This window comes from Micrasema longulum, unplaced genomic scaffold, assembly GCF_059751315.1.
Source record: "Micrasema longulum isolate JH-2025_06_02 unplaced genomic scaffold, ASM5975131v1 h1tg003158l, whole genome shotgun sequence".
Lineage (NCBI taxonomy): Eukaryota > Metazoa > Arthropoda > Insecta > Trichoptera > Brachycentridae > Micrasema > Micrasema longulum.
In genome coordinates this window covers 1-24,970 of record NW_028280253.1, presented here as the reverse complement: position 1 = coordinate 24,970, position 24,970 = coordinate 1, and the positions used below count along the sequence as shown (strand labels likewise).

The window sequence follows — 24,970 nt, the reverse complement described above, 5'->3', positions numbered from 1 at the left end:
TTCACACATAGGTGCAACATACATTTATTGTGGTAGGTCATTATTTATTTATTTTGTTCATTAACGCCCAAAAGGCATTTACAAAAAATAAAAATAAAATACCTGCTAACATACTAAATTATACAGAATATACAGAAAAAATATGTGAAATTAGTTAGAAAGGATATAATAAAAAGTTTTACAAAGTAAAAAAAAAAAAACAATAACAACAAAGGTATGCAAGAAAAAACAGTGAGCATATAAACAAAAAATGGAAAGATTATGAAATAAATTCTGTAAAGCAAACACAGTAAATAAAGTGTTACGGTAAGCAAGAAAGACAAATTAAGTTAAATTAATAAACAAGCAAGCATATATTATCACGAAAAAAGAAGAAATAAAAATATGTATATATGAAATGCGTATTTGTCAATACTATTTGTCATTATGATTTTTTGATGTTTAAAATTTTAGAATTTCTACCATGTTTGAAATTTCACCCAGTTAGCTCAAACCACTCTAAAAGGGCGGGCAATGTCATTTTGGCTTTAAACCACGAAAGAGACAATTCACCAGTTTTTCTTTAAATTACACATATCAATAATTTAAAATTAGTATTAATGTACTTAAATGTTTTTTGTAATTTTATAAGTGGTTTAGTTTTGATACTGTCAAAAAAGAACATATCAACAAATTCACGTTGGAATGGGTTAATCTGTAAAGTTTTGTTAACAAGCTGTTCAGAAAAGGCTATTATAAAATTATCAAATATTTAGAAACAAAACAGCTTGGCAATGAATTTATATTTTTCAGTATTAATTTGTGAATTTGAATTGTACAAGCATAATTGAACGTTATGCAGAAACAAGCCAGTCCACGATTTTGGAAACATGAGATATTGGTGTTATCAAGTTTAAGAAGGTTAATTCTGTGTTCTGCTTTAAATAGCCAAGCCACTTTCATACAAAAACTGCAATAATAAACTCCAGAAAATTCCATGATGTCAAAATGTCATGAAAATGAATGTCACCTCATACATTCAGAGTTTGTATGAGGTTTCATAAAATATTAGATCTGGCTGTTTTATGCAAAATGCATATTGATGTTGTGTAGTCAGCCCGACTTAAAAAATCACAAAAATTCCTTTAAAACATTATTAAATTATTTTTAAACGCATTATAAAAAAAATTATAAAGCGATTCTTTACAATTAAGCATCCTAATGTAAACATAAAATAATATGATCAATATATAACGACATAACACACATCAGAGTTTTACATTCCAACTGTTGTCTAGATTCGATTATTCACCCTTTTCACAAAAGTGCTATTATCTCAGTTTCACTTTTCTATGGCTGGCTGCTTTCTGCATAGCTGCGTTCAATTGATTGAAGTTTGTTGTTTCTATGAATCCCATATGAAAAACTAATTGAAATTAACGAAAAGATAGTCCCAAATTCTTAATTAAAACAAATAGTACTTGTAATATAACGCCAGTGGAATTCAATACAATAATATGCAGGGCATTCTAACTGAGAATTTGACGCGAGTATTTGGTCAGTTTCATGTGACAGTGCTCATATAACATTATTATAGTAACTGAGATGTTATCCGAGTAATTTTGGAGTACTTTCATTACTCATATTATAATGTGGAACATTTCACATTAGCTTTGCATGGCTTATTCACCTCGTATTCATTTTCGACAGACTTAATGCTTTGGGAGAATGGGTTTGGCAAATATTTTTATCCGCTTTCTTCATGTTATTGAACAAAAATTCTTGTCATGTATACATATCAGATCACTTTCTTAGAGCCAATGAGAGAATTCAGAATAAGTTTCTTAGATATATTAATTTTAAGATGGGTTTTCCTAGTAATCAATTAAATTATAACAAAATTATAGACTCTCTAAAATTAACTAAATTGCAAGAACGAAGAACATCGACCGATCTTACGGCTTTATATAAAATACTTAAACCAATGTTCGATATCCCTGATCTACTGAAGTTGATTTCATTCTATGTACCACCTAGGTTAAGCAGAACATCAACAATATTTTATTGTAAAAATTCTCGAACGGTAGCTCAATACAACTCCCCTATTGTTAGATTATAGAATACCGGGAATGAATATGCATCATATTTTGATATATTTAGTTTATCTCTGCCTAACTTAAAAAACTAAGTGACCAACATATTTCTATCAAAAAGAGCAAATCAACTTCAGGAGATTGGGTTAAAATAGTTATAATTTGATTGATTAAAGTATTTTGTTATTTTATAATTACTTTGAAATATGTATGTATTTCAAGTAATTTATAATGTGTATAGTACAAGTATCATACTAGATTTTTTCATATTTTTATTTTCAAGCACTTTTTAAACCACATATATGTAAATGGCAGAAATGCCTTAAATAAATAAATAAAAAAATAAATGAATTAATATAGACATTTTATTAAAGACATTTTACATATCGTCAGTGATATTGAAATACCGCATAACTATCAATTGATTTTTTTGGCAGGGGAGCCTAAAAAACGTTTTGCTCGTATATTACTTACGATTTTAATCAACTCAAAATACCATTGGAGTATTAGAAAAACTATCATTATTTAGAGTAAAAATAGCAATAATTTAAAACTAACGGCTTTTAGTCCCTATAGAGAATTTATTTGATTAAAACAGTTTTAAAAAAAAAAACAGGTTATGTGATATTCAATTATCACCGATGATATACGAGGGCTGCCTTTTAAGTTTTTACAAAAACAGCGAAATAATATTTTTTTTGTTACCAATCGTTTTATTGCTTTTCAAAATATTAAGTTTTACACATTTTTTGCATGTGTTTGAACCATTCTCGAAACAGTTTTTCCGACTTTGGCCGACCTTCACGAAATTTGTCACTAATGGATGCAAGGCCACGACGAAATTCTGCAAACCAGTTGTAAACGTTATTTTCCGAAGGTGCTTCATTAACCAAAGTTAAACAAAGCTATTTTAGGCATTGTTGTTGAGTTAGGCCTTGACTTTCTTAAAAACTCATTCAACGAAAACTTTTCAAATTATGTTTTAAGTATGTCCGATGTATATATAAAAACCAGGTTGTGGTCAGTGGTAGTATTGTGGATTCGTGGGCTAAAGGTCCGAGGCTCAAATCCCACTCTACCATAACTCGATTTCCATTTTTCCTGCACAAGTTATTTACGACTTTTAGGAAATAGTCTTAAACTTTAAATATTTGAGTAAATAATAAGAAGTCATGTATTTCTCTTTTTATTAAAAAAAATAAAAAAATGTCCAAACGTTTGTAGACAGGCTGCATTTTACTCCTTAGGGAGTTATCCCTTCCCTTCTCAAAAATGTTTTCCCTCTCTGTTGAAATAAATTTAGAAAACCTTTTGCTTTTTTCAAACCACTATAAACAAACCACTCGGTTGAATGAGGAAGATCAGTGGTTTTTTAAATATTTTTTTATTTGTTAATAGACTATTAAACTAAATCTAAAAATATTTTATTTTATCTATGATTTTTTCAAGTTTTGTATTTCTAAAATCACTCCGTTCTCGGTAAGTAATCCAGAAATCTTCCACAACTCCCTTATCATTGGTTAATTCATATGAACTAGAGGGGTCAATCAAAGTAGTTTGATTTTATTGAAATACTTTTTTTTTTTTCATACATTTTCAAGAAACTTTGCGATATAACTTAATGCTCTAATTTTTATCGCGTGTAAAAAAAATATTTAAAAAAAATATTTTATAAAAACAATTTCCCGTAGAGCTGAAGTTCCTCATTTTGTGTCACTGTTTTAACAACAAATAAATATTAAATTTTAGGTAAATACTGATGTCACATCTAAATAGTGGCATCTGGTGGTCGTTTGTAAAACCTTCTTAAAAGGCAACCTATGTATTTAGCATCATTTACACAAGAACAGTACAATAGATAGGAAAATATTGTCATGTCTCAGATCCATGAACAGCTTCGAGCTCGCAAGACAGAACGCTGGGGTGCTATGAAAATTCGGCCACAATTCACACATGAGCGCTGCAAAAATGGTTATACACTGGGATTTTTGAGCGACACACATGTGTCATCAAAATCCTCTATATATTAAGATCCTGTCAATAAAGACAATATTAATTGTTTTCACTCTATTGTCCTTAAATATTCCACATGGATTATATAATTTTTTTGAACTTTACAGTATTTCAGTTTTGTTTTTATGTAATTAATGTTCTGTGGTCGTTCATTAAAATAATTCTATAAGAATTTTATTTTCACAATCAAATCTTCCTTTTGACATTATGTAGCTCGTATTTTAAGATTGTTTCGTGTAATGAGGTCATACTGTATATTTTTCAGTCTCTGAGTTTGCAACAGTTTCCCTACCCGGCGTATGAGCACGATGAACTCTTCTGGACCAAATTCAGGCACCTGTTGCCTATCACATTGTCTATGGGACAACTCTTTCTCCTACTTGGTACTGTATCACGCCTTGTGAACGAGAAGGTATCCGGGATAAAAGTAAGTGGCAACATTCAAAAAGAAAAGTTTTGGAGGTTATTGTGATATTCTGTTTTGCGTTAAGGGGAGGAAGACGCCATAAATGATGAAAACATATTAAAAAAAGTTATATGGTCACCATATTATAATGTACGGTAAAACCCCCTTTTTACACTTTTCAAGGGAGCAACGAAAAGAAGTGTAAAACTGAGGTAAACGTTAAAGGGAGAAAATGAAAAATGTATAAAAAAATAGTATGTATAAAACTAATAAGTGATTTCATCAAGAAATGCAAGTAAACTTGTATATTTTTTTTAAAGAATGTTATTAATTAGTTTATTTTTTTAAAAACATACCTTTCACAAATGATTATAACACATTTATGAAGTGCCATAATACAACAGATTTATTTACACAATAATTTACTACTATAGTAAATATAATATATCACTGCTATAGTAATACATATGCAGGCCCTTGTCTACTTGGACAAGCTCAAAGCATTGTTGACATATGTAGGTATTATAGTAAAAAAACTAAAAAGGTTTTTCACAATTTATATTTAAAGTTGAATATAAAAATTAAAATAAAACAGTCTGTATAAGAAATAAAATTGTTTGAAAATGAAATAACTTGACTGAATACTGAGCGATAAAGCCGATAAAACGACACGTACGACAAGCGCGGCGACAAAGCGAGAATAAACACACAGATTGTATATGAATAAACAATAAACACATCAAAAATTAAAAGCTCCGTAAACCCAGAAGCTGGCCTTGTGGTGTAATGGTCAGCGCGTTAGCCTGCCATGCGATTCCCGACATTGTTGATACGAAATATTTATTTTAAAGTTTGTTTTCACACTAGAATATTTCATAGTTCCTGGACGAAGCGTAAGACTGATCATCTTACCTTCATGTAGCAAAAATGATCAAGATACGCTGCCATTGGTGTATCAATGCAGTGCCCTATGCACCATTAGGTGCGGAAAGGGAGTGATGATGAAACCCAGAAGCTGTTTGCCATCAGTGGCTGTATTAGTACGCCGTAAAATAATCACGCACAGATACAAAATTAATCTCATTAGGACGAATTTGTTCTAATAACATATGGGAATGCATTAAAAATAGTCCGTATGTCCTTAACCAGACGAGCAGAAATTCGTTTTAAGTAACATGTCAGTATGGCGAATTTCATATAAAAACATGAGAAATTGACCCTAAACAACATTAACCAAACAGTAAAAAAAAAGATCGATTACTCTACAGCCCTTTTGAATTTTGTTTCAAACAGTAGTGTAGCCTTTTTATGTATTCTCGTGTAACATTGTTATTTCCTCTAGAATGTTCAGGACAGTTTCGGAAATTTTACGACAATGCAGATAGCAAACTCACCCTTATTGACTACGGAGATGTTTGTCTATTCATATTATAGTTGCGTGTATAATATATTAGCTTAGAAAGGTTGCGTTGTTATCGTACTTTTATCGTGTTAGGTAGAATAATGCAATAACGCGGCATGTTGGTGTGGACCTCCTTAAGTTTTATGACACAAGGAATGTATTTAAAAAAATCTTGAACGTAAAACTGGAGTTTTGAAAAATTTTAAAAACGTTGATTCGGGGTAAATTTGTATGAAAAAATATGGAACTTGAACATTTCGGTGTAAAACGGCGGGAAAACGTAATTTTGGGGGGCGTAAAAAAGGGGTTTTACTGTACATATAAATAATATTGAAGGAGTTCAACATAAATTTTTACATTTTGTTCATTTTATATTAGGTATTTCAGTTGAAGATATTAATTACTCATACTTGAATAAATATTTAAATGTACAAACATTAGAAAACTGAATGGTTTGTTATTTTTATTTAAAATATTAAATTCAATATTTGATTGTTCCGAACTGTTACAACTAATTAACTTGCGAGTTCCGGGCCGGGCTACCCCATTTAATAAACTATTCTATGTAAATGTATCTACAACAAACTACAGTGCACACTGCACACTCGCCTATAAGGAGAATTCATACATTTGTAAATGAATACGCAAATGACGTAGATTTATTTAATACAACACTTTTGAATTTTAAAAGGCAGTGTATCAATTTATTATCTTCAAATTGTAATACCTAAATAATACTTTGTTGATTTCAATTGTTTACCGTTTTTTGACTTATATCTGTATTCTAAATTAGTATTTTTCTAACTTCTTCTAATTTTAAGATTATTTTAATATAACCTACATGAAAAAATGGACTCCGGTTCTCCACTGCATTAAATGTATGTATTATTATGTATCCTCATATATTTTCTACTGATTTTTTAAAATTATAATTTTATTTTTCTTTCTCTTCTTAATTCATTTATATTTTTTGCTCCTTTTTTGTGTAAAATGCATTTCTGTCTTCATATTTAAAAATGCACTTCTGTTCATTTCACTATTATACCAATATGTAAAGATGATATTTTTGATATTTTTCTTTTTCTTCTAAAAATCATTTATATATTTTTTGCTACTTCTGTGTAAAATACATATACACAACACCTCGCCGTGCATACAGTTGAATTGTAGATAGGGGTGCTAACCAGCTATCTCGGGTGAGATAGCTTTCCTCAGGCTGGGTCTGCGGCGATGTTCTCCAAAGGGGCAGGCGGCGACGTCGAAGGCGGAGAGGGCGTAGATTCAATAAAACACGCATAGTCTTGATTAATACACACTTTTATTTACAAAAAACATATGGGTTTTACTAACAAATTTGTACCGTGTCTCGGTCGGGCACGGTACGAGACAGCATACATAGGCCGCAAGGGAGAGCAAAAGGGGTCGGACTTTCCCGGCTTATATCGTAGCGCGCTCTCCCATTGGCTGGACAATTTTATATTTATTTTTACCTTCATACTTATGAAGTCCGATAATTCCCTTCGGGATATGTTTCACATATGAAACGAGTATGCAGGCCTCTTCCCCGTATCTTAATTAATGTACAGATGATACAGGAAAAGATCCTACATACTGATAAAAAGGGTGACACAAGTTTCAATGGGATTGGACAGGGTCTGATTCCCCGCAATCCGATACATATATGTGGCTAGGGTCTCGATATTCTAACTTCTGCCCCTGCGAGTGACATAATTTACCGTCTTTATTTAAGGGGCAGCTAATTAGATTACAAATCGAGACTCCTAGCCGAAAATAAGCATGAAAACCCGACAAATAAATAATACTGTAAAACACTTGTATCGTACACTCTCGTCCGAGCGCCATTCGTCGCCCTGGCGGCCACTCGGGAAGCTCGAGAAGGAGCTTCGGTCGCGGCCGGGGGGTTCGACCGCCTCTCCGCGCTCATTACAACGATTTTCCCCGTGCAGCTATCATCTCCGACTGGGAGCCCGCAAAAGAGCCGCTCGGCTTGGTGTCGATGTTTAATGCTCGGCGCTTGTTCGCCCTTTGTGTCCCTTTGCCGCACGAGCTGCGATGTCCGATACAATACATGTCTGTCTTTATTTGTATATACATATGTATGTAAAAACATGTAAAAGCCTAAAAGGCGTTTAAATAAATAAAAAAATATATATATATATATAAATAATACAAACATTCTGCAATCGTTCTAACTTATCAGTAATTCAGAGTTAGCATCAGGATAACATACATTCGCATAGTCGAGGAGAGGAAGATGTAACCTCTGGACTAATGTTTGCTTAACATTAATTGGCAAGAAATTCTGTAATCTTTTAAGTGAGTGCAATCTGCTATAAAGTTCTGATCGTGCCACCCTAAATGCTAAATATGTACTGGCTACGCATCACCGGGAAGGGAGAGTTAGTAAAAATTATCAAAATCAATTGTTTAAAATACAACATTGCTTTTTCCAGGAACTCGTCAAGATGGTGGGAGTCAGTTCGCGGTTGCAATGGATGTCTCAATACATAAATAGTATTATTCCTCAAATCGTGGTAATCATTATACAAGTCTGCCTGCTGAAGTTAGGAAGCAGTCCCCTGATGCCGCAGACCGATGTGTTCATCGTGCTGGTCACACTTCTGCTGTTCACAAACTATGTTATCTGGTTCTCGTTCGCATTCAGCGCATTATTTGTAAGATGTAAGTAAATATGCTTTGCCACACAAGTGAAAATAAACTCAATACTTCGAGTATGTCTAAGTTTTACGAGACGAGAACTGGATATCACCCCTGGGGATTTATTTTGACATATTAGATGGTGGAGCTGACGTGCTACCGATGAGTTAGCAGGTCCACCACTTTCACGAGGTTGTCCCTTCCGCTGTTTGTAAGGCAGCGGAAACCGAAGAACGAAGCACACACTGGTTCACTGGCAGCGAAAAGCCGATTTGACTCATAGTCCTAAAAAGGACTTTGAATTCCAAAGAGAGCGCCGCGGTCGGGATCCGTAAGATGAGAAGTCCAGTAGTCGAATCCAAGGGCAGGCGAAGGTCTTATAGAGTAGTCGGTATCGGCGGACGGTAGAGCGGGAGATGATTCAAATACGAGCGGTAGATTTGGAATGATTTATTAAATGGAGCTGCGGCCTTTTATACACAAAAAATATGCGCGGCCGGCCAATGGCGGGCGGGAGTTAGTTGCGAGAGAGATAGCGCGCTGTTGTCCGCTCTATCTGTCCCTCTCTCGCCACGTATAAGGACTACCTCCCCCCCCCCGCTACCCGACCATTTTAGGGTGCAGACCGCGCGGTAAGAAACATGTATAGAACAGGGAAAATATTATTATTAAATCAAGTATGACGCGGCGATATATTTATTAATTCGAATAATCCCTAATTCTAGGGCCTCGGTATAACGAAAACCACCCCCGAAGGTAACAAATAAAGTCTTTATTGATGAGGTGGTGTTTCGTGTTACATTATACCGAGGTTTCTATTCTAGGTAGTTATTTAGGAGGCCCCAGGAAGGGCCGCTGCGTTTTCCTGATGTCCGTAACAGGTGGGGAACATTTTAGAGAAGGGTATATGAAAGTCTTGGCATATACGAGACTTATGACCTTGGCTAGTTTAAGTGACCTTTGTGTATAACTTTGTATAACGCAAATAAGTTGAGAGTTCTATAAAATAAGGAAGTTTAGTGTTTTTTTAAAATTATTATTTGTTAATAGACTATCAACTAAGTATCACATTATCAGTGCATTGTAATTTTGACATTACTCCGTGTGTTACATCGCAAGTTCTCTTCGGTGAGTTCTGCTGATTAGTGAATTGGCTTCCCCTAAACCGGAAAACTATCACAAGACTCTACAATTGGTTGATTCAGAAGAACTAGTGATGTCATTCAAAGTAGTTCATTTTTCATACATTTTCTAAGGATGTTCGCTGTACAATTGAATGCTCTAATTTTTACTGCGCATAAGAAATATTTTTTAATACCCAAATTTCCCTTTGCACTGAACTTCCTCGCTGCAAAGCAGGCTTTCTAGAACGGGCATCTCGTACCGAACCAATTGAGTGAAATAAAATAAATAATTGTTGTATCACTTATTCTTGCAGCTCTGGTAGCGATGGTGTTGGCTTCCATCCTGTGGGATGTCTCCCTAGCTGTCGCTATTACACCAGCACTCTCTCTGTCCGCTGAGGCCATCTTACCACTCTCCTGGCTGCCCAACATGCCCATCTTCTGGCTCTTCCAAATACTGGGACTGCAGGAGTTAGAAGGTAATCTATCGTTTTGATTTCTAAAAATAAAAAATAATTGACATTTTATTTTCAATTCATAATAGTTCATATTTACATCTTAACAATTTATTGTCTTTTTAAGTCCAACTGAACTGCTTATTTTGGTAGGTAAAATAACATAATATTTTGATATTTTGAAAGTGCCCTTTATTTTAATTTGCTGAACCAAATCACCTACTAGGCAACGCCTGAAAATAATTTTCCAATTTTTATACTTCTCCTTTTACCAGGAGTTGAGGAAATGTGGTTGTTTAAACATGGGCAGAATGGTGAATGTTACACAGTGTGTAAAGTGGCCACTTGAACCAGACAATGATAGGTCTGTAAATGCCTATACTTCCATATTCTCCTCTCAATAATGTTTTTCCTCTTTGTTGCAATAAATTTAAAGGTTAGTTTTTAAATAAAAAAGTTATTTAAAGCTTGGCCACGAAGTTGATGCTTTAAACATAAATAATAAAAATAATTATATTTAATTTTCACTTATCTGGGATTCTGATTGTATTTAACATACAGAAGCCTATTCTTCACCCGCCTGGATATTTATTGTAAAGCAAGTAGATTTGGTTGACCGGTAATGAAACTGTGTTTATTTGTAGGCAAGGTTGGCTGGGAAGTTTTATTGGCCAAGCCCAGGGACAGTATTCTAAACGTGGTATTTCTGTGGGCGCAACTTCTCCTTCAGGCTGTGATATACGGCTTCCTGGCCTGGTACTTCGAGCAAGTGATGCCCGGGTCGCATGGTGTGGCGAGCCCGCCCTATTTCATATTTACAGTTAGTATTTGAGAGCGGATGTTCTTTTACCTTAATTTATTTTAAAAAATTGCTTAAGTTGTTTTTTAGAAATCTAATCAACTCTCACTCCAACCAAATTAAACATCTGGACAAAGGGATTTGTTTAGGAGAATTAAGCCACTGAATAATGTTTAAAGGTGATGGAGCCATATAGTACTTTCCCGGAGACTGGACCGCTGAGAACCACGAGCCCACTGCGTGTTACTGACTAGGCGTATGATAGTGATATTGAATAATCTTTAGTACAATTTTTTCAAGTGTTTTGCTGTCAAGTTATACAGTAAAACCCCCTTTTTACGTTTTTCAAGGGAGCAAGAAAAAAATGTATAAAACTGAGGAAAACGATAAAGTGAGGAAATGAAAAATGTATGGAAAAAATAGAAATTACACAAAAATAAAATTGATTTGCTACGCTATAGTGTACATATACTTCCAGAAAAATTGTAAAAACGGTGCTAAGTGGAAACTGACAATATTTTTTTTTACCTATTTTCAATAATTTCACTAAAAATATTTTTATATTTTTTCAAACACTATTATGTAATCTGCTTTTTTATTTGATTTAAAAACAGCATGTTAAAATTATTTAATGTGTAAATAAAATAAAAAAAACCAAAATAGAACTACATACTATATAATAAATTTTTCCTTTTTTTATTATATAAATAAAACACGAGTGATACTTTAATCCACAAATTTGGAATATCCAGTGACCGGTTTCATCGCTTTCGCTCGCTCACGAAGGATGGGACACCAAAAATAAAATAAAATACTTAAACTCATTAAAATAGCATTATATCAATTAATTAGTTAACCCAAAGAAAATTTGCTGATAATGATCCTTAAGATAAAAATAACTTTATTTAATTTACTTACATATAACTTTGAATTATGTATCCTTACTTCTGTTCTGTATAAATACATTTAACTTTTTAATAAAGATACCAGTCTCGATGTCGCAAAAGCGATGAAACCGGTCACTGGATATTCCAAATTTGTGGATTAAAGTATCACTCGTGTTTTATTTATATAATAAATTACAATGAACTTCCATCAAGAATTTTCACTTACAAACTTAAATGTTATAAATTTTTACCTTAAATGTCGGGAAATTGTATTAATACGGTATCACTAAAAACAACTGTCACATAGATTGCGTCAAAATTATTTCCACTTTTATATCAACTTTTTAAACCATCTTTTTTACAACTTTAAATATTTCTATTGTTATGTTTTAAACATCGCAATTTAATGATATTAAAACTTTATTGCTTCAAAACGTTTGTCAACTGCGTATCATGATTTGTACAAGTCAATATGACGTTTTTGTTCAAATGAAAACTAAGACTTACCCTAGAGGAAGACACTTAAACAAAAAGGTCAATTACAAAAAGGTCGAATTTAGATTAAGACAATAATTTAACTTTTATTAGTTGTTTACCTGTTTTTATTCTTCATTCGCGTGGCACATTGTGGTGCGCGGGCCGCGGCATCATTATTACGACATGATTTTGACTTTTTTGACACATCAAATGAATTCTGAAAAATTTTAAGCATAAAACCGGGGTGATGAAAAATGTAAAAAACGTTTATTGGGGGAATATTTGTATGAGAATGTATGAAGGAAAATGGGTCCTGAACATTTCGGTGTAAAAAGCGCAAAAACGTTTCATTGTATGGCAACACCCCTAATACGTCACAATTCAATTAAATTTTGACCGTCGTATATTATTCTTCACGTTAAAATCTTGATGTCACAGTTGTCAAGGCCAATCTTGTTGCGTTTTCGTGGAGGCGTGTTTTTTTAACAAAAAAGAGGCGTGTTTTTATTCAAAAAATTATGCATGAAAACAATTTTCCACAATATCCATATTGATTTTAAAAATACAACAAATAATACTAAATCCATTTCATATCTTTTTTATCGGCATTCGTAGTATATGATATTTACCTGTTTTAATGTTATTTTCCCTATAATTCAGATAATCTGAAAAGTATTTTTTTACTATCAACTAAAAATGAAAAAATGTTTTTTTCAGAAAAAGTTTTGGTGTCCTCAGCGAGTATCTCCCCTGAACACCGAAGAGCTGGAACAACCGCTGTCCACTGATAATCAGGACTACGACTATTACGAACCATTAGGTAGAAATATCGAAGAAGGAATCAGCATTCAAAACGTTTGGAAGGTGAAATGCTTTCATTATTTGTAAATCTTGCACCGATTCAGTATGATTTTTCCGGGAGACCAGATTGCTGATGTGTATTCTGAGAGGATGGACAAGTGAGCACGGTTGAACGAGGTTCCTTAAAACGGGATCTTCAACATCTGATTAAAAATTTTAAATAGGGTTTTAATGAAAGGTATTTATCAGGTGTTTGGAGGTTATGGAGAGGTGCAAACTACCGCCCTAGGAGGAGTGACCATGGGTGTTCCTCGCGGAGGCATCACAGTCTTGTTGGGACACAATGGAGCTGGCAAGACTACTCTCATGTCCATCATTACAGGTACTTTATAATTTTGCATTCAAAATAATAATTAAAAAAAGTATAACTCTGTTTCTGTATGCCCATTAATTGTTCCCATTGTATTATCTTTTAAATGCAAAATTGTTAAGTTAAAAATGTCTTGTTTAAATTTTAATTGTTCCCATTGTATTATCTTTTAAATGCAAAATTGTTAAGTTAAAAATGTCTTGTTTAAATTTATTTCAACAGAGAGGGAAAACATTATTGAGAAGGGAATATGGAAGTCTAGGCATTTACAGAGCTTATCACATGTAATTTTTTTTATTGAATTAAACACAGTGTGTAAAGTGGCCACTGTAACCAGCCAATGACAGGTCATAAGCCCTGTAAATGCCTAGACTTCCATATTCCATATATATTCTCTGTAATGTTTTCCCTCTCTGTTGAAATAAATTTAAATATGAATAACTCCCTAGGGAGGAAATCCAGCCAGTCTGCAAGCATTTGGACATACTCAAACATTGTTAAAAATACCTTTATTAGTATTTTCACTATAATATGATATTTTCTTCCAATAAAAAAAGTTAGGGGTTTTTTATTATTTATTAGACGATCAAACTAAGCAATAAGATATGTAAAAAATATATTTCCATCGCTATGATTATTTAAAGTTTTGTAATTTTCATCGGCCTCGTGGTGTAGTGGTCAGCGCGTTCGCCTACCATGCAAGAGGTCCCGGGTTCGATTCCCGACATTGCTGTTATGAAATATTTATTTAAAAGGGTGTTTTACTACACGTGGACCCAATAAATCAAGTGCTTTTTTCTTACACGGGTGGTAATTTGATATCCTTATTTTCGAAGTAAGCCAGGAGAGGACTAAAAGAAATATTCTTTATTTGGTTATTAATTATTGTTTTCTTATTATGAATCGCTTTTTTAATTTCTAAGACTTCTAAGTTGTCTAATTTGAATATTTTATTTTCAACATGAAGTACTTTTAATCCAGTGTCTTTATTGAAGTTATGATTATTTTCTATTAGATGATTTGCGAATTCAGAAAAAATATTATTATTTAAGCATCTTAAGTGTTCTTTTACTCTAATATTAAAGTTTCTTTTAGTTTTTCCAATGTAGATTGAATCGCAATCATTACAATTTAATTGGTATATTCCAGATTTATTATCCTTTTTTTAAGTAATGCACGAAAACATTTCTCAACAATATCCCTATTGATTTTAAAAATACAATTAATTATTCTAAATCCATTTCATATATTTTTATCGGTATGTGATATTGGAGACTCTTCCTTTGCAGGTGTGCTCCAGGCGACGCGCGGTAAAGTTGTGATAAATGGTGGCGACCCACAAAAGTCTGTAGGACTTTGCCCTCAACATAACATCACATTTTCACATCTCACATTAATGGAACACTTGTTATTTTTTGGGATGGTAAGTACTTTCACATGTGGTACAACCCACGAAATCTCTTAATTCTAAAGATGTATCGATTCAGGAGTTTTACTGTTCTGTAATAAATATCAGCATGGAAATATTAGATTATTCTTTCATTTTCCACCGTGTACTTTACATAAAAACAATTCAAAGTAAATACACAAAGTTGAAACCAACCAAGTTAACCAGTTGTTTGCGGCGATCTTTGTTATGATAACTTTTCATCATCATCATCAGTGGCGCTACAGCCCGTTGTGGGCCCTGGCCTCCTCCAGAATTTGTCTCCATTCGTCCCTGCACCCCACGGTTCTTCTCCAGTTTGTCGGGCCAATCGCTCTTATGTCACTTTCTACATTATCCAGCCATCTTAATTTTGGTCTGCCTCTGCTTCGTCTGCCTTCCGGAGTGGTATAAATAATCTTTTTTGGGGTGCGTATCATTCGTTCTGCGCACATGGCCCAACCATTGTAATCTTCTTATTTTGATGAATTGTGCAATGTTGGGTTCGCCATACAGTGCCTCTAATTCATGATTAAACCGTCTCCTCCACACTCCGTTTTGGTTGACAGCACCAAATATCTTCCTAAGTATCTTTCTTTCGAATACTAATACCATATTTTCGTCTCTTTTAGTCATAACCCAGCATTCGGCACCAAATGTAATGACCGGTCTGAGGAGAGTTTTGTAAATAATGGTCTTAGTTTTTCTCGTGAGCAATTTGGATCCCAGATGTTTAAACAAGCCATGATAACATCTGTTTGCTGCCGATAGCGGTGCTCTAATCTCGGTACTATAATTGTTATCATTAGTCATTACAGTACCTAAATATTTAAAGGAATTGACATTGTCTATGTGGTGTGACCCAACGTCAATTGCCTGTTGTACATAGTTAATTTGTGACTTTCTTGCAAACATATATTTAGTCTTAGATGTATTAATTTTAAGACCCATGTCATTTGCAGCCATTTCAAGCTTTAAGAAATCATCTTTTAATCCCGGGACAGTTCTGGAGATTAAGTCTAGGTCATCTGCATAGGCCAGTATCTGGGTGGTCTTTCTAAAAATAGTGCCTGTTGTTTCTACTCCTGCCTATCTTTTAAGGATTTTTCAAGAGCAATATAAAACAACAGGCATGCCAGTGCATCACCTTGCCTTAGGCCGTTGTACTTCTGGAATGGATCTGACTTGCTCTGATAATGATAGCTTTTAGTCATATTTAAATTTGTTAACTTTTAGTCATATTTAAATTTGTTGCAACAGAGAGGGAAAAAAAAATCGAGAAGGGAATATGGGAGTCTCGGCATTTACAGGGCTTATGACCTGTCATTGGCTGGTTTAAGTGGCCACTTTACACACTGTGTAACATTCACCATTCTGCCTATGTTTGAACATCCACATTTCCTCAACTCTTCCATCCGCTGACTTTGGTGAAGTAAAAGAGCTGAAACCTTCATCACGCGGGTGAGATTCATCCGGCTGAACCAATTCACCTACTAGGCAACGCCTGAAAACAATTTTCCAATTTTGTATACTTCTTCTTTTACCAGGTAGTTAATTCATATATATTTGCTCTCTCTCGCTCCCAAATATACCCGTATTATCGAGAGTGAGACGTAAAGAGTGTGCGAGAAAATTATACATTAGGATTACTCTTTTACTATGAACGCAACATGCGACACATTGGTAAACTTTCTATTGTATTGGTAATATCTCCGATTTTTGATAAAACGCTTTTTATGTTCCCAATAAGCATTAATTATTTAATAGAAAAAACATTTTTACCAATATGTAAATGTATAATGAAGGAATACTAAAAATCTCAACCCATCATTTATTATATTTATGGAGATATTGAAGTTATTAGATGAAATGTGTACCAGCTACACAACACCGGGAAGGGAGAGTTAATGTTCCTTTCTTTCTCGGCAACTTTAGTCAAAATTGTCAGTTCAAATCATGAATAAGGAAATTGAGTGGAGAGAAGTCTGCCTCGTACTGAAGTAGTTGGAACGGTGACCCGCCACGCTTGAGGTCACGGGTTTGATTCCTGGGAAGGTCGACACGAAATATTGGTTAAAAAGGTGGTTCTAAAACAGGCTTCTAGGCTGGAACGTGAAGCGTAAGGTTGATCACTTTACATTTATGTAACAGATGATCGATATTAAAAAAGAACTTAATACAATAAAACAGATTGCTAATAATAATGGATATAATGAGAACTTAATTGATAAAATATTAAATCAAAAACAAAAACGCAAACTTGTAAATAAATATTTATATTTGACTCCCACAGTAAATAAAGCAAACCCACCTAAACAACGGAGGCGGATTCTTTTTATAAATGACATTTTTTCAAAACAATTATCTAATTCCCTATCATCAAACATTAAACCGGCTTTCTACACAACTAAAAATATAGGAACATTGTTAAAAAATCACAAAGACAAAGTCCATAAATATAATAAATCTGGAATATATCAATTAAATTGTAATGGTTGCGATTCAATCTACATTGGAAAAACTAAAAGAAACTTTAATATTAGAGTAAAAGAACACTTAAGATGCTTAAATAATAATATTTTTTCTGAATTCGCAAATCATCTGATAGAAAATAATCATAACTTCAATAAAGACACTGGATTAAAATTACTTCATGTTGAAAATAAAATATTTAAATTAGACAACTTAGAAATTAAAAAAGTGATTCATAAGAAAACAATAATTAATAACCTAATAAACAATATTTCTTTTAGTCCTCTCTTGTCTAACTTCGAAAATAATGATATCAAATTACCACCCGTGTAGGGAAAAAACAACTTGATTTATTGGGTCCACGTGTAGTATTTAGTGAACATGATACAAATAAAAAATTTAGTGTACTAATACAGTGCCCTATGCACCATCGTGTGCAAACAGGGGGTATGATGGATAGATATAATAATTACATATACGCATTATTTGTCTCAGCTTAAGGAGATGGACTATCCGACTGCGGCGGCACAGGGGGCCGAGGTGCTCCGCAGGCTGCAGCTGGAGGACAAAGGCTCCTGGCTGTGTGAGGCCCTGTCCGGGGGGCAGAGGCGTCGCGCGCAGCTAGCCCTGGCGCTCACCGGCCGCCCTTCCTTGCTGGTACTGGACGAGCCCACTACCGGCCTGGATCCGCAAGCCCGTCGCCAGCTGTGGGACATACTGCTGGTGACTAGCCCTGTTATTGAGGATAACTTACTATCTAACCACTCTGGTTATATAATAGCTTCTTCTTCTTTACGTGTCATGTCGGGTCCCCCCGACGTTGACGATCACTCGGGAGAAAGCTTCCATATCCTGAGCAGTGTGAAATAGCTCTTCCACAGTTCTAATCCTGGTCCATGCTCGGATGTTTCGAAGCCAGAAAAGCTGTTTTCTTCCGACCCCTCTACGTCCCTCGATCTTCCTTTTCATGACAAGCTGAAGTATGGCATATTTATCACCTCTCAACACATGGCCAAAATACGAAATCTTACGGAGCTTAACATGGCATGAGTAAATCCAACAAATATTTGAAGACGGATATGTCAAAAGTCGGAAAACAGGCGCACGTGATTTCCTAAATAATGTACAACAAAATAAATCATGTATGTGTAGGTACTAGATATAGTCATACTAATAAAGACAGCTTGCCCATAATCCATTAATAATAACTTTAGCCCCAGGACCGATCCCCTTGGTACCCCAGATAATATGTAGAAGCAAATATAGTAGAAGGGTTGCCCGTACACGCTAGTGGAGTGTTAATGAAACAACAATTTATAGTTTAATCATGTTTCATTGTTAGGAAATTCGTCAAGATCACACCATTCTCATCACAACACACTTCATGGAAGAAGCAGATGTTCTTGGGGACCGAGTGGCCATCTTAGACCATGGACAGTTGCGTTGCTACGGAACTTCCATGTTTCTTAAGAAAGCTTTTGGTAATTATAATACTTTAATAGCGTTTTGTGTAAATGATCATGAAATATTGTTTCTCCTGATTTAACCTCACCGGATTGCGGTTGTCATTTCAAATTCTTACCTTAGCAATAATATCTCTTCTAAATCAATGACATCTTTTGTTTTAAAGTGTAAGTCAGGCTAACTTATATCAGGAGGGCAATAAAAATTGGAAGATACGGAATCCATACCTACCTAAAATAAGAAAGAGAAATACTTTAATTTTAATTAACATTGAAGGCGGAGTAAAGTTTCAGCATCATCTATTCGTTGGATTTGAAAACTCGAGGTAGTAACGGCGCATGTGTCCGATCATATGGCTTTTGAGATGAAATGGCCATGGCAACACTTTGAAAGAAATATTGCCCCTGAAAAATAAATATTTCCATTTCATTTTTTTCTATGGATAGTTTTATCTTCCTGAAAACACGTATCCAGATGTCAGTAGATCGAAATTCGCCATACCGAGGTAGATAGAGGTAGTAGAAAAGTTAAATAAACCATCTACGGGCAACCTCCGTCGTGTAGTGGTCAAGACGCTTGACTCGCACACGGAAGGTTCTGGATTCGATTCCCGGTGAGAAAACAAAAATTAAATGTGATTTTTCTGATTTTACTTTAATTTTGCTTATTTGTATATTTTTTGCCTTTACTGTTTTGCAAACAGATCATAATAATACTATGCTTTACAATAAACGCCAATTTATTCGGCACTGATCTAAATTTATAATATCAACTATGGTGCTCGGGCTATGGGCTTGCCAAAGAATATGCAAAATTCGATTTTCTTCTTTCTTACACTAGGTACAGGCTATGTGCTGACTGTGGTCCTAGAAAACAGCGAGTTCACGAACACGGTACAGCGTATGGTAGAGGAGCACCTGTCTGCGGAGAGGTTGGAGGGGGGCGGAGGGCTGCGTTGGCGCCTCAAGGTCCCGTCCCCCGGTCTACCCAAACTATTCAGGGCTCTAGAGCAGAAGAAGGCCGACCTTCGTATCTCCAGTATGGGCCTAGCTCTCACCACTCTCGAAGAGGTTTTCCTGAAGTGAGTATTAAATGAAAGAAATTTCATTGTTGTTTACTCGAAGGTTTCAATTCTATGACTTTCATTTTTAATAAATGTGTTACAAAGCAAATCCCCTCCATCCCACGTGACCTGCACTTATTTGGTTGCACTTATTTGATTGAGAATGATTTTATTATTAGATACTCACCAGATTTTTCCGGATCCCTTCTCGGATTTTTTGGACCTCGTCCGACCGGCTTTTCAAAACCATAGAACCGACCAGAAACACGCGCGTTTCGCGTGGCATAGATAAGCGGAGTTGCGCTTGCAAAATAATGTGACGAACTACCTGTCTAGATTTATTTGTCACAAGATTAAGGAGGGGGAAGTAGGATGTATGAACAGAGGCCAACACGTCGTCCCCATCCCTTAAAATCCCCCTAATGCCTCTGTTTTTTTTATCATTCAAAAATATGTATTTACACAAACGTATTCAAATATACAAAAATAATAACTTAAAACTAAAGTAACGCAGCAATCATAAGTAACACAACAATCATAATTAAAAACACAAATATTTACAATGGGAGAACGGCCTTGCATAAAGAAAGACTCCCTGGGTGATCAGAGGCGGAGGATCTGAATACCACTCCCGTAAGGAGAAGACAAAACAAAAGAACGCGTGAGTTCCGCTCGGAAGGAAGCACAGTACCAACTTAATCAGCATCGCGCTGGAACAGTTGCCTGTCCACCTTATTTTACCCGCCTAGGCGTCCGCGCATCTGAGGAGCTCCCAACGCGATACCCAAGTCCGGACAAACCGACGGAAGAGTGCAAAATTCGTACTGCTAGCCATCGGTCCACATTCCACGCTGGTCGCATGACCCCTGTCAAACCATTCAGCATCTCATCTCTGGCATCATTCAATAGCACACAGTGCCATAGGATATGTTCGGCCGATTGATGGTCATCTCTGCAAGCACAGCCTGAGACAGGGCAAGTCCAAGCTTATGGAGCTTGTCTCTAAACTCCCCATGTCCGGAAACCACAACTTACTACACATCCATAGAATTAAGAATAGTCCAGAAGGAGTGTAGAATCATATTGGAATACATCGGACTGTGTCCAATAATTCCCCCACTATGCCTCACTTTCGCCGCGCGCATTCGTAATGCCGCCGCAAATTTTTTATTGTGCACGCGGAAATATTGATTGACACAACAGAGTAGATAAGTAAAGGGTCATTTAATAAGAGTAATTGAACTAATGAACTTTAAACTTAAAATATAAAACAAATTTTATTTTACATAAAACGGATATTTTTATATCATGTTAAATAATATTTGATGTTTTAAAGATAATGTCGGTCAAATGTCCACAATAGAGTTGTTTAATGCGAGATCCAATTTTCATTAGTTCTCTCATTAGATGAGCAGAGTAGGGTAAAAAAATTTACTACCCTGGCAACACGAACGAAATGTTCTTTTTTTTTCTTTGACAATCTGTCAGATGGGAAAATAATTCAATTTTTAAGTGATGCAATTGTTACATACACATTCATTTGCTAATTACACATGAAATGTGATTGCATCCTGTTTCTTTAAGATCCTAGCAGTATTTCTACACTTTAAAAGGACACAGCACGGCATAGTTGAATTTATTTATTTATTTATTTTGTTCATTAACGCCCAAAAGGCATTTACAACAAAATAAAAATGAAATACATACTAAATAATAAACACAGAATATACAGAAAAAATATGTAAAATTAGTTAAAAAGGATATAATAAAAAGTTTTACAAAGTAAAAAAAATAAAAATAATAAAGGTATGCAAGAACAAACAGTAAGCATACAAACAAAAAATGCAAAGATATAAGCTTATGAAATAAATTCTGTAAAGCAAATAATAAATAAAGTGTTACGGTAAGCAAGAAAGACATTTTTAAGTTAAATTAATAAACAAGCAAGCATATATTATCACGAAAAAATAAGAAATAAAAATATGTTTATATGAAATGCGTATTTGCCAATACTACAATGCAATTTGATATAATAGTAAAAAATAAAAAACAAGTATTAGGTAATAAAAATAAACAAGTAAGTATTTTTTTAATTTATGGAATTGAATTGTCAATAATAGTTTGACGAGCAGCTATAAATAAACTTGATATTGTGGACTTGTAAGATAGTAAAGAATTGGACAGAATGTCTGCAGTCGTTCCATAAGTGTTACCTAACCTATGCAGTCTCGGTATCAATGAATTGTTTTGTTGGTTGGAAGAAGTACTGGAGCAATGAAACAATAAAGTACTCCTAGTGTTGACAGCAGGTACTCTAAAATTAATCAATTCAAGTATTTTTGGTGCGTCAAAAAGAGAGTTTACAATTTTATACCGTACAATGAGATCATTAATAGTTCTTCTTTCAGAAAGTGTTGTTAGGTTAAGCAGTGTTAATAAATAGTCATAATTCACATTTTGTATTGGAATGTTTAGTTTGTAGTTTATATATCGTAGAAATTTATGTTGAAAGTTTTCTATATTATAAACATGAACATTATAGCAGGGTGGCCATATTGATGAATTAAAATCTAAATTACTTCCTACAAGAGAACAGTATAATATTTTCAATGATCGGATGGACTTGAAATTTTTTGTGTTTCTCAAAATAAAGCCCAACATTTTTAATGCCTTGCTTGAAATTTCATTGACATGATATACAAAAGACAAGTTTTCATCAAAAAATACCCCGAGATCCTTTATCACTGATACTGTAGAAAGATTGACACCGCCAATACTGTAACAAAAAATGAGCGTTTTTTTTTATTCGATGAAAACGAATGATCTGACATTTTTTAGTGTTTAAGTACATTTTATTTTCTTTACACCACTCATCTAGAGAATTGAGGTTCTGTTGAATGGAAAGGCAATCTTCAAAGGTCTTTTTCACCCTATATATTTTAAGGTCATCCGCAAAAAGTAAAAACATGACATCATTAAAAAAAATTGTAATATCGTTGATAAAAAGTAAAAAAAGCACCAGACCCAAATGAGAACATTTAATAAATAAATAAATAGTTGAATTCAAATCAGGAGTTGCGTACTGAGCGACGTCTACAAAGAAACTAATGGGTCAAAATGTAAACCTACTCATTTATTAGTAGTTTAGTCGCCTTCTGTTTGATGTGCGTATGCGGTTTCTGGACTATTCCTAATTCTACGTACACATCCTTAAGAAAAACAATGAAATTTGCTAGTTATAAGCTTGCGTTTATTGAGGAAAGTACATCCTATGTAAGTTAACTATACATTTACAGTGTCCTGGATGCCATGGTACTAGACTGGAAAAATGGAGTGTGATTGCCTTCAATAGCTTGACACCTGAAGATGAATTGCAATACCTAGGCACCTGTCCATCATTTCGTCCACACGGAATGTCAGCAACGGGGAAAAAGGGCATGTCTGATGGCACCCTGTGCCCTTCTCCAGTTTCCGCTCCCTCCTACTTCGGTCGCATTACAGTGTATCCGGCTCTACCGTACATCCCCGGGCGGTGTTCGGTCTCCTCCAGGCGTGCTCTTGTTGGGAATCGATTAACTAATGAGATTGTAAAACAAATGTTCCTATTTTCCTCAGGGTTACTGAAGGGATAGCCGATGATGCAGTATCACAGCCTGAATCGAATGATCTACACGCCTGCGAGGGTGAGATTTTTTTTGAAGGTATTCACTTTATCAATTTATTATACAATTCTCAATACAATTTTTATCGGATAATAGCGGACCCGACCGGCGTTGTCCTGCCCGAACATTGGCTTGCCCGCAATTAGCTGGTTCAGCAAACGGTTTTTTAGTATTCGAATTTTCGATAAACTATATACTGAGTGACTTTGTCCCCATTTAGTTTTTTTTTTATATAAAATTTTGTGACTTCAAAAAAAACTTTTTGAAACACTGTAAAATAAAACATGTGTCAGTGTGTAATAAGTTAATGTTCCTTTAATTATGTTTATTTTATTATAATATCAAAATTTTGAATTGGTCAACTATATTATGAAAATCCCTCTTTCCACTCCTCCACTCTATTTCCTCAACCTTTTCTGAGCTCTTTTTTTTTCTTTCTCATGTCTTATATAATATATTATTTTTCTCTTTACTGTGTAACATGTTCTCTCATTATATTTGTGAAAAACTTTAACTGGATGCATGTAATATTTTTTATATTTTGTATTCTTATATAACAACTGTTGTTTTTCCTTAATAAATAAAAATAAAATAAAATAAAATAAATAATAAAAATAAAATCTGTAATAATTAATAATAGTTCAAAATGGAAAAAATTGGTTTTTTCATCTAAAGTAACCAACGGTGGATAGAAAAACTCTTTAACCATTAGTCAAAAATTCAACCTGCGAATGTTGGCAAGTAAAACGTTTTACAATAGTAGAATAATGAAGATGGTGTCGTTTTTTGACATTTACCGTTTGTCGTTATTTACTCACGCCTCTCAGATTGCTTTTATTTACGAATACGGAATGGACTACGCTTATTATGATCAATCTAAATCGGATAGTTCGTTCGATGATGAAATTTTTTAATTAATGTCAAAAAACGAAAACATTTTGAAAACAATTTGACAGCATTTTTTCACCAAACTTCGGACGGTCAATTTCGTGGCAGTCAAATCTCGTCTTCTTTTTAAAAATTATTCAGTTAAAGTTATAAGTAATGGTATGAACAAAGAATATAACAAATATTTTATTATTATATACGAGTACCTACATTACAATATTTCACAGCTTGTTGGATTACCATATTTTTGCTGTCTTAATCTTTCTTATCATTCTTTTTTCAAATAAGATATTAATATATTGTTATTGTTCTTCGGTTTTTATTATATGAAATTGTCAAACTTTATTATTATCATAAGATTCTGTTCACCGATTATTATTATTATGGTGGTGTTTGTTACCCACTAAACGTCGGGTTATGTCGACTGCCTAGTAGGTTCCACATAAATTGCTAAAAATTTATCCGCTTTGATATCGTTCCGTACAAATCGTCTCGTGAGAACGTTTTTGA

General features: G+C 34.2%; 1 protein-coding gene across 1 annotated transcript in view; it reads left to right on the top strand.

The window, feature by feature from the left end:
* Positions 1-23,611, top strand: part of LOC148271023 (phospholipid-transporting ATPase ABCA3-like) — a gene marked incomplete at its 3' end in the record, with an annotated part of 36,464 nt that extends 12,853 nt beyond the window's left edge. The window contains exons 7-17 of the mRNA XM_088241912.1: positions 4,351-4,512; positions 8,368-8,596; positions 10,011-10,175; positions 10,796-10,971; positions 13,032-13,178; positions 13,365-13,497; positions 14,775-14,908; positions 17,879-18,106; positions 18,726-18,864; positions 19,688-19,928; positions 23,526-23,611. Coding sequence (XP_088098038.1) covers positions 4,351-4,512; positions 8,368-8,596; positions 10,011-10,175; positions 10,796-10,971; positions 13,032-13,178; positions 13,365-13,497; positions 14,775-14,908; positions 17,879-18,106; positions 18,726-18,864; positions 19,688-19,928; positions 23,526-23,611 — 1,840 coding nt within the window. The remainder of the gene's footprint in view (positions 1-4,350; positions 4,513-8,367; positions 8,597-10,010; positions 10,176-10,795; positions 10,972-13,031; positions 13,179-13,364; positions 13,498-14,774; positions 14,909-17,878; positions 18,107-18,725; positions 18,865-19,687; positions 19,929-23,525) is intronic.
* Between the last annotated feature and the right edge of the window lie 1,359 nt (positions 23,612-24,970).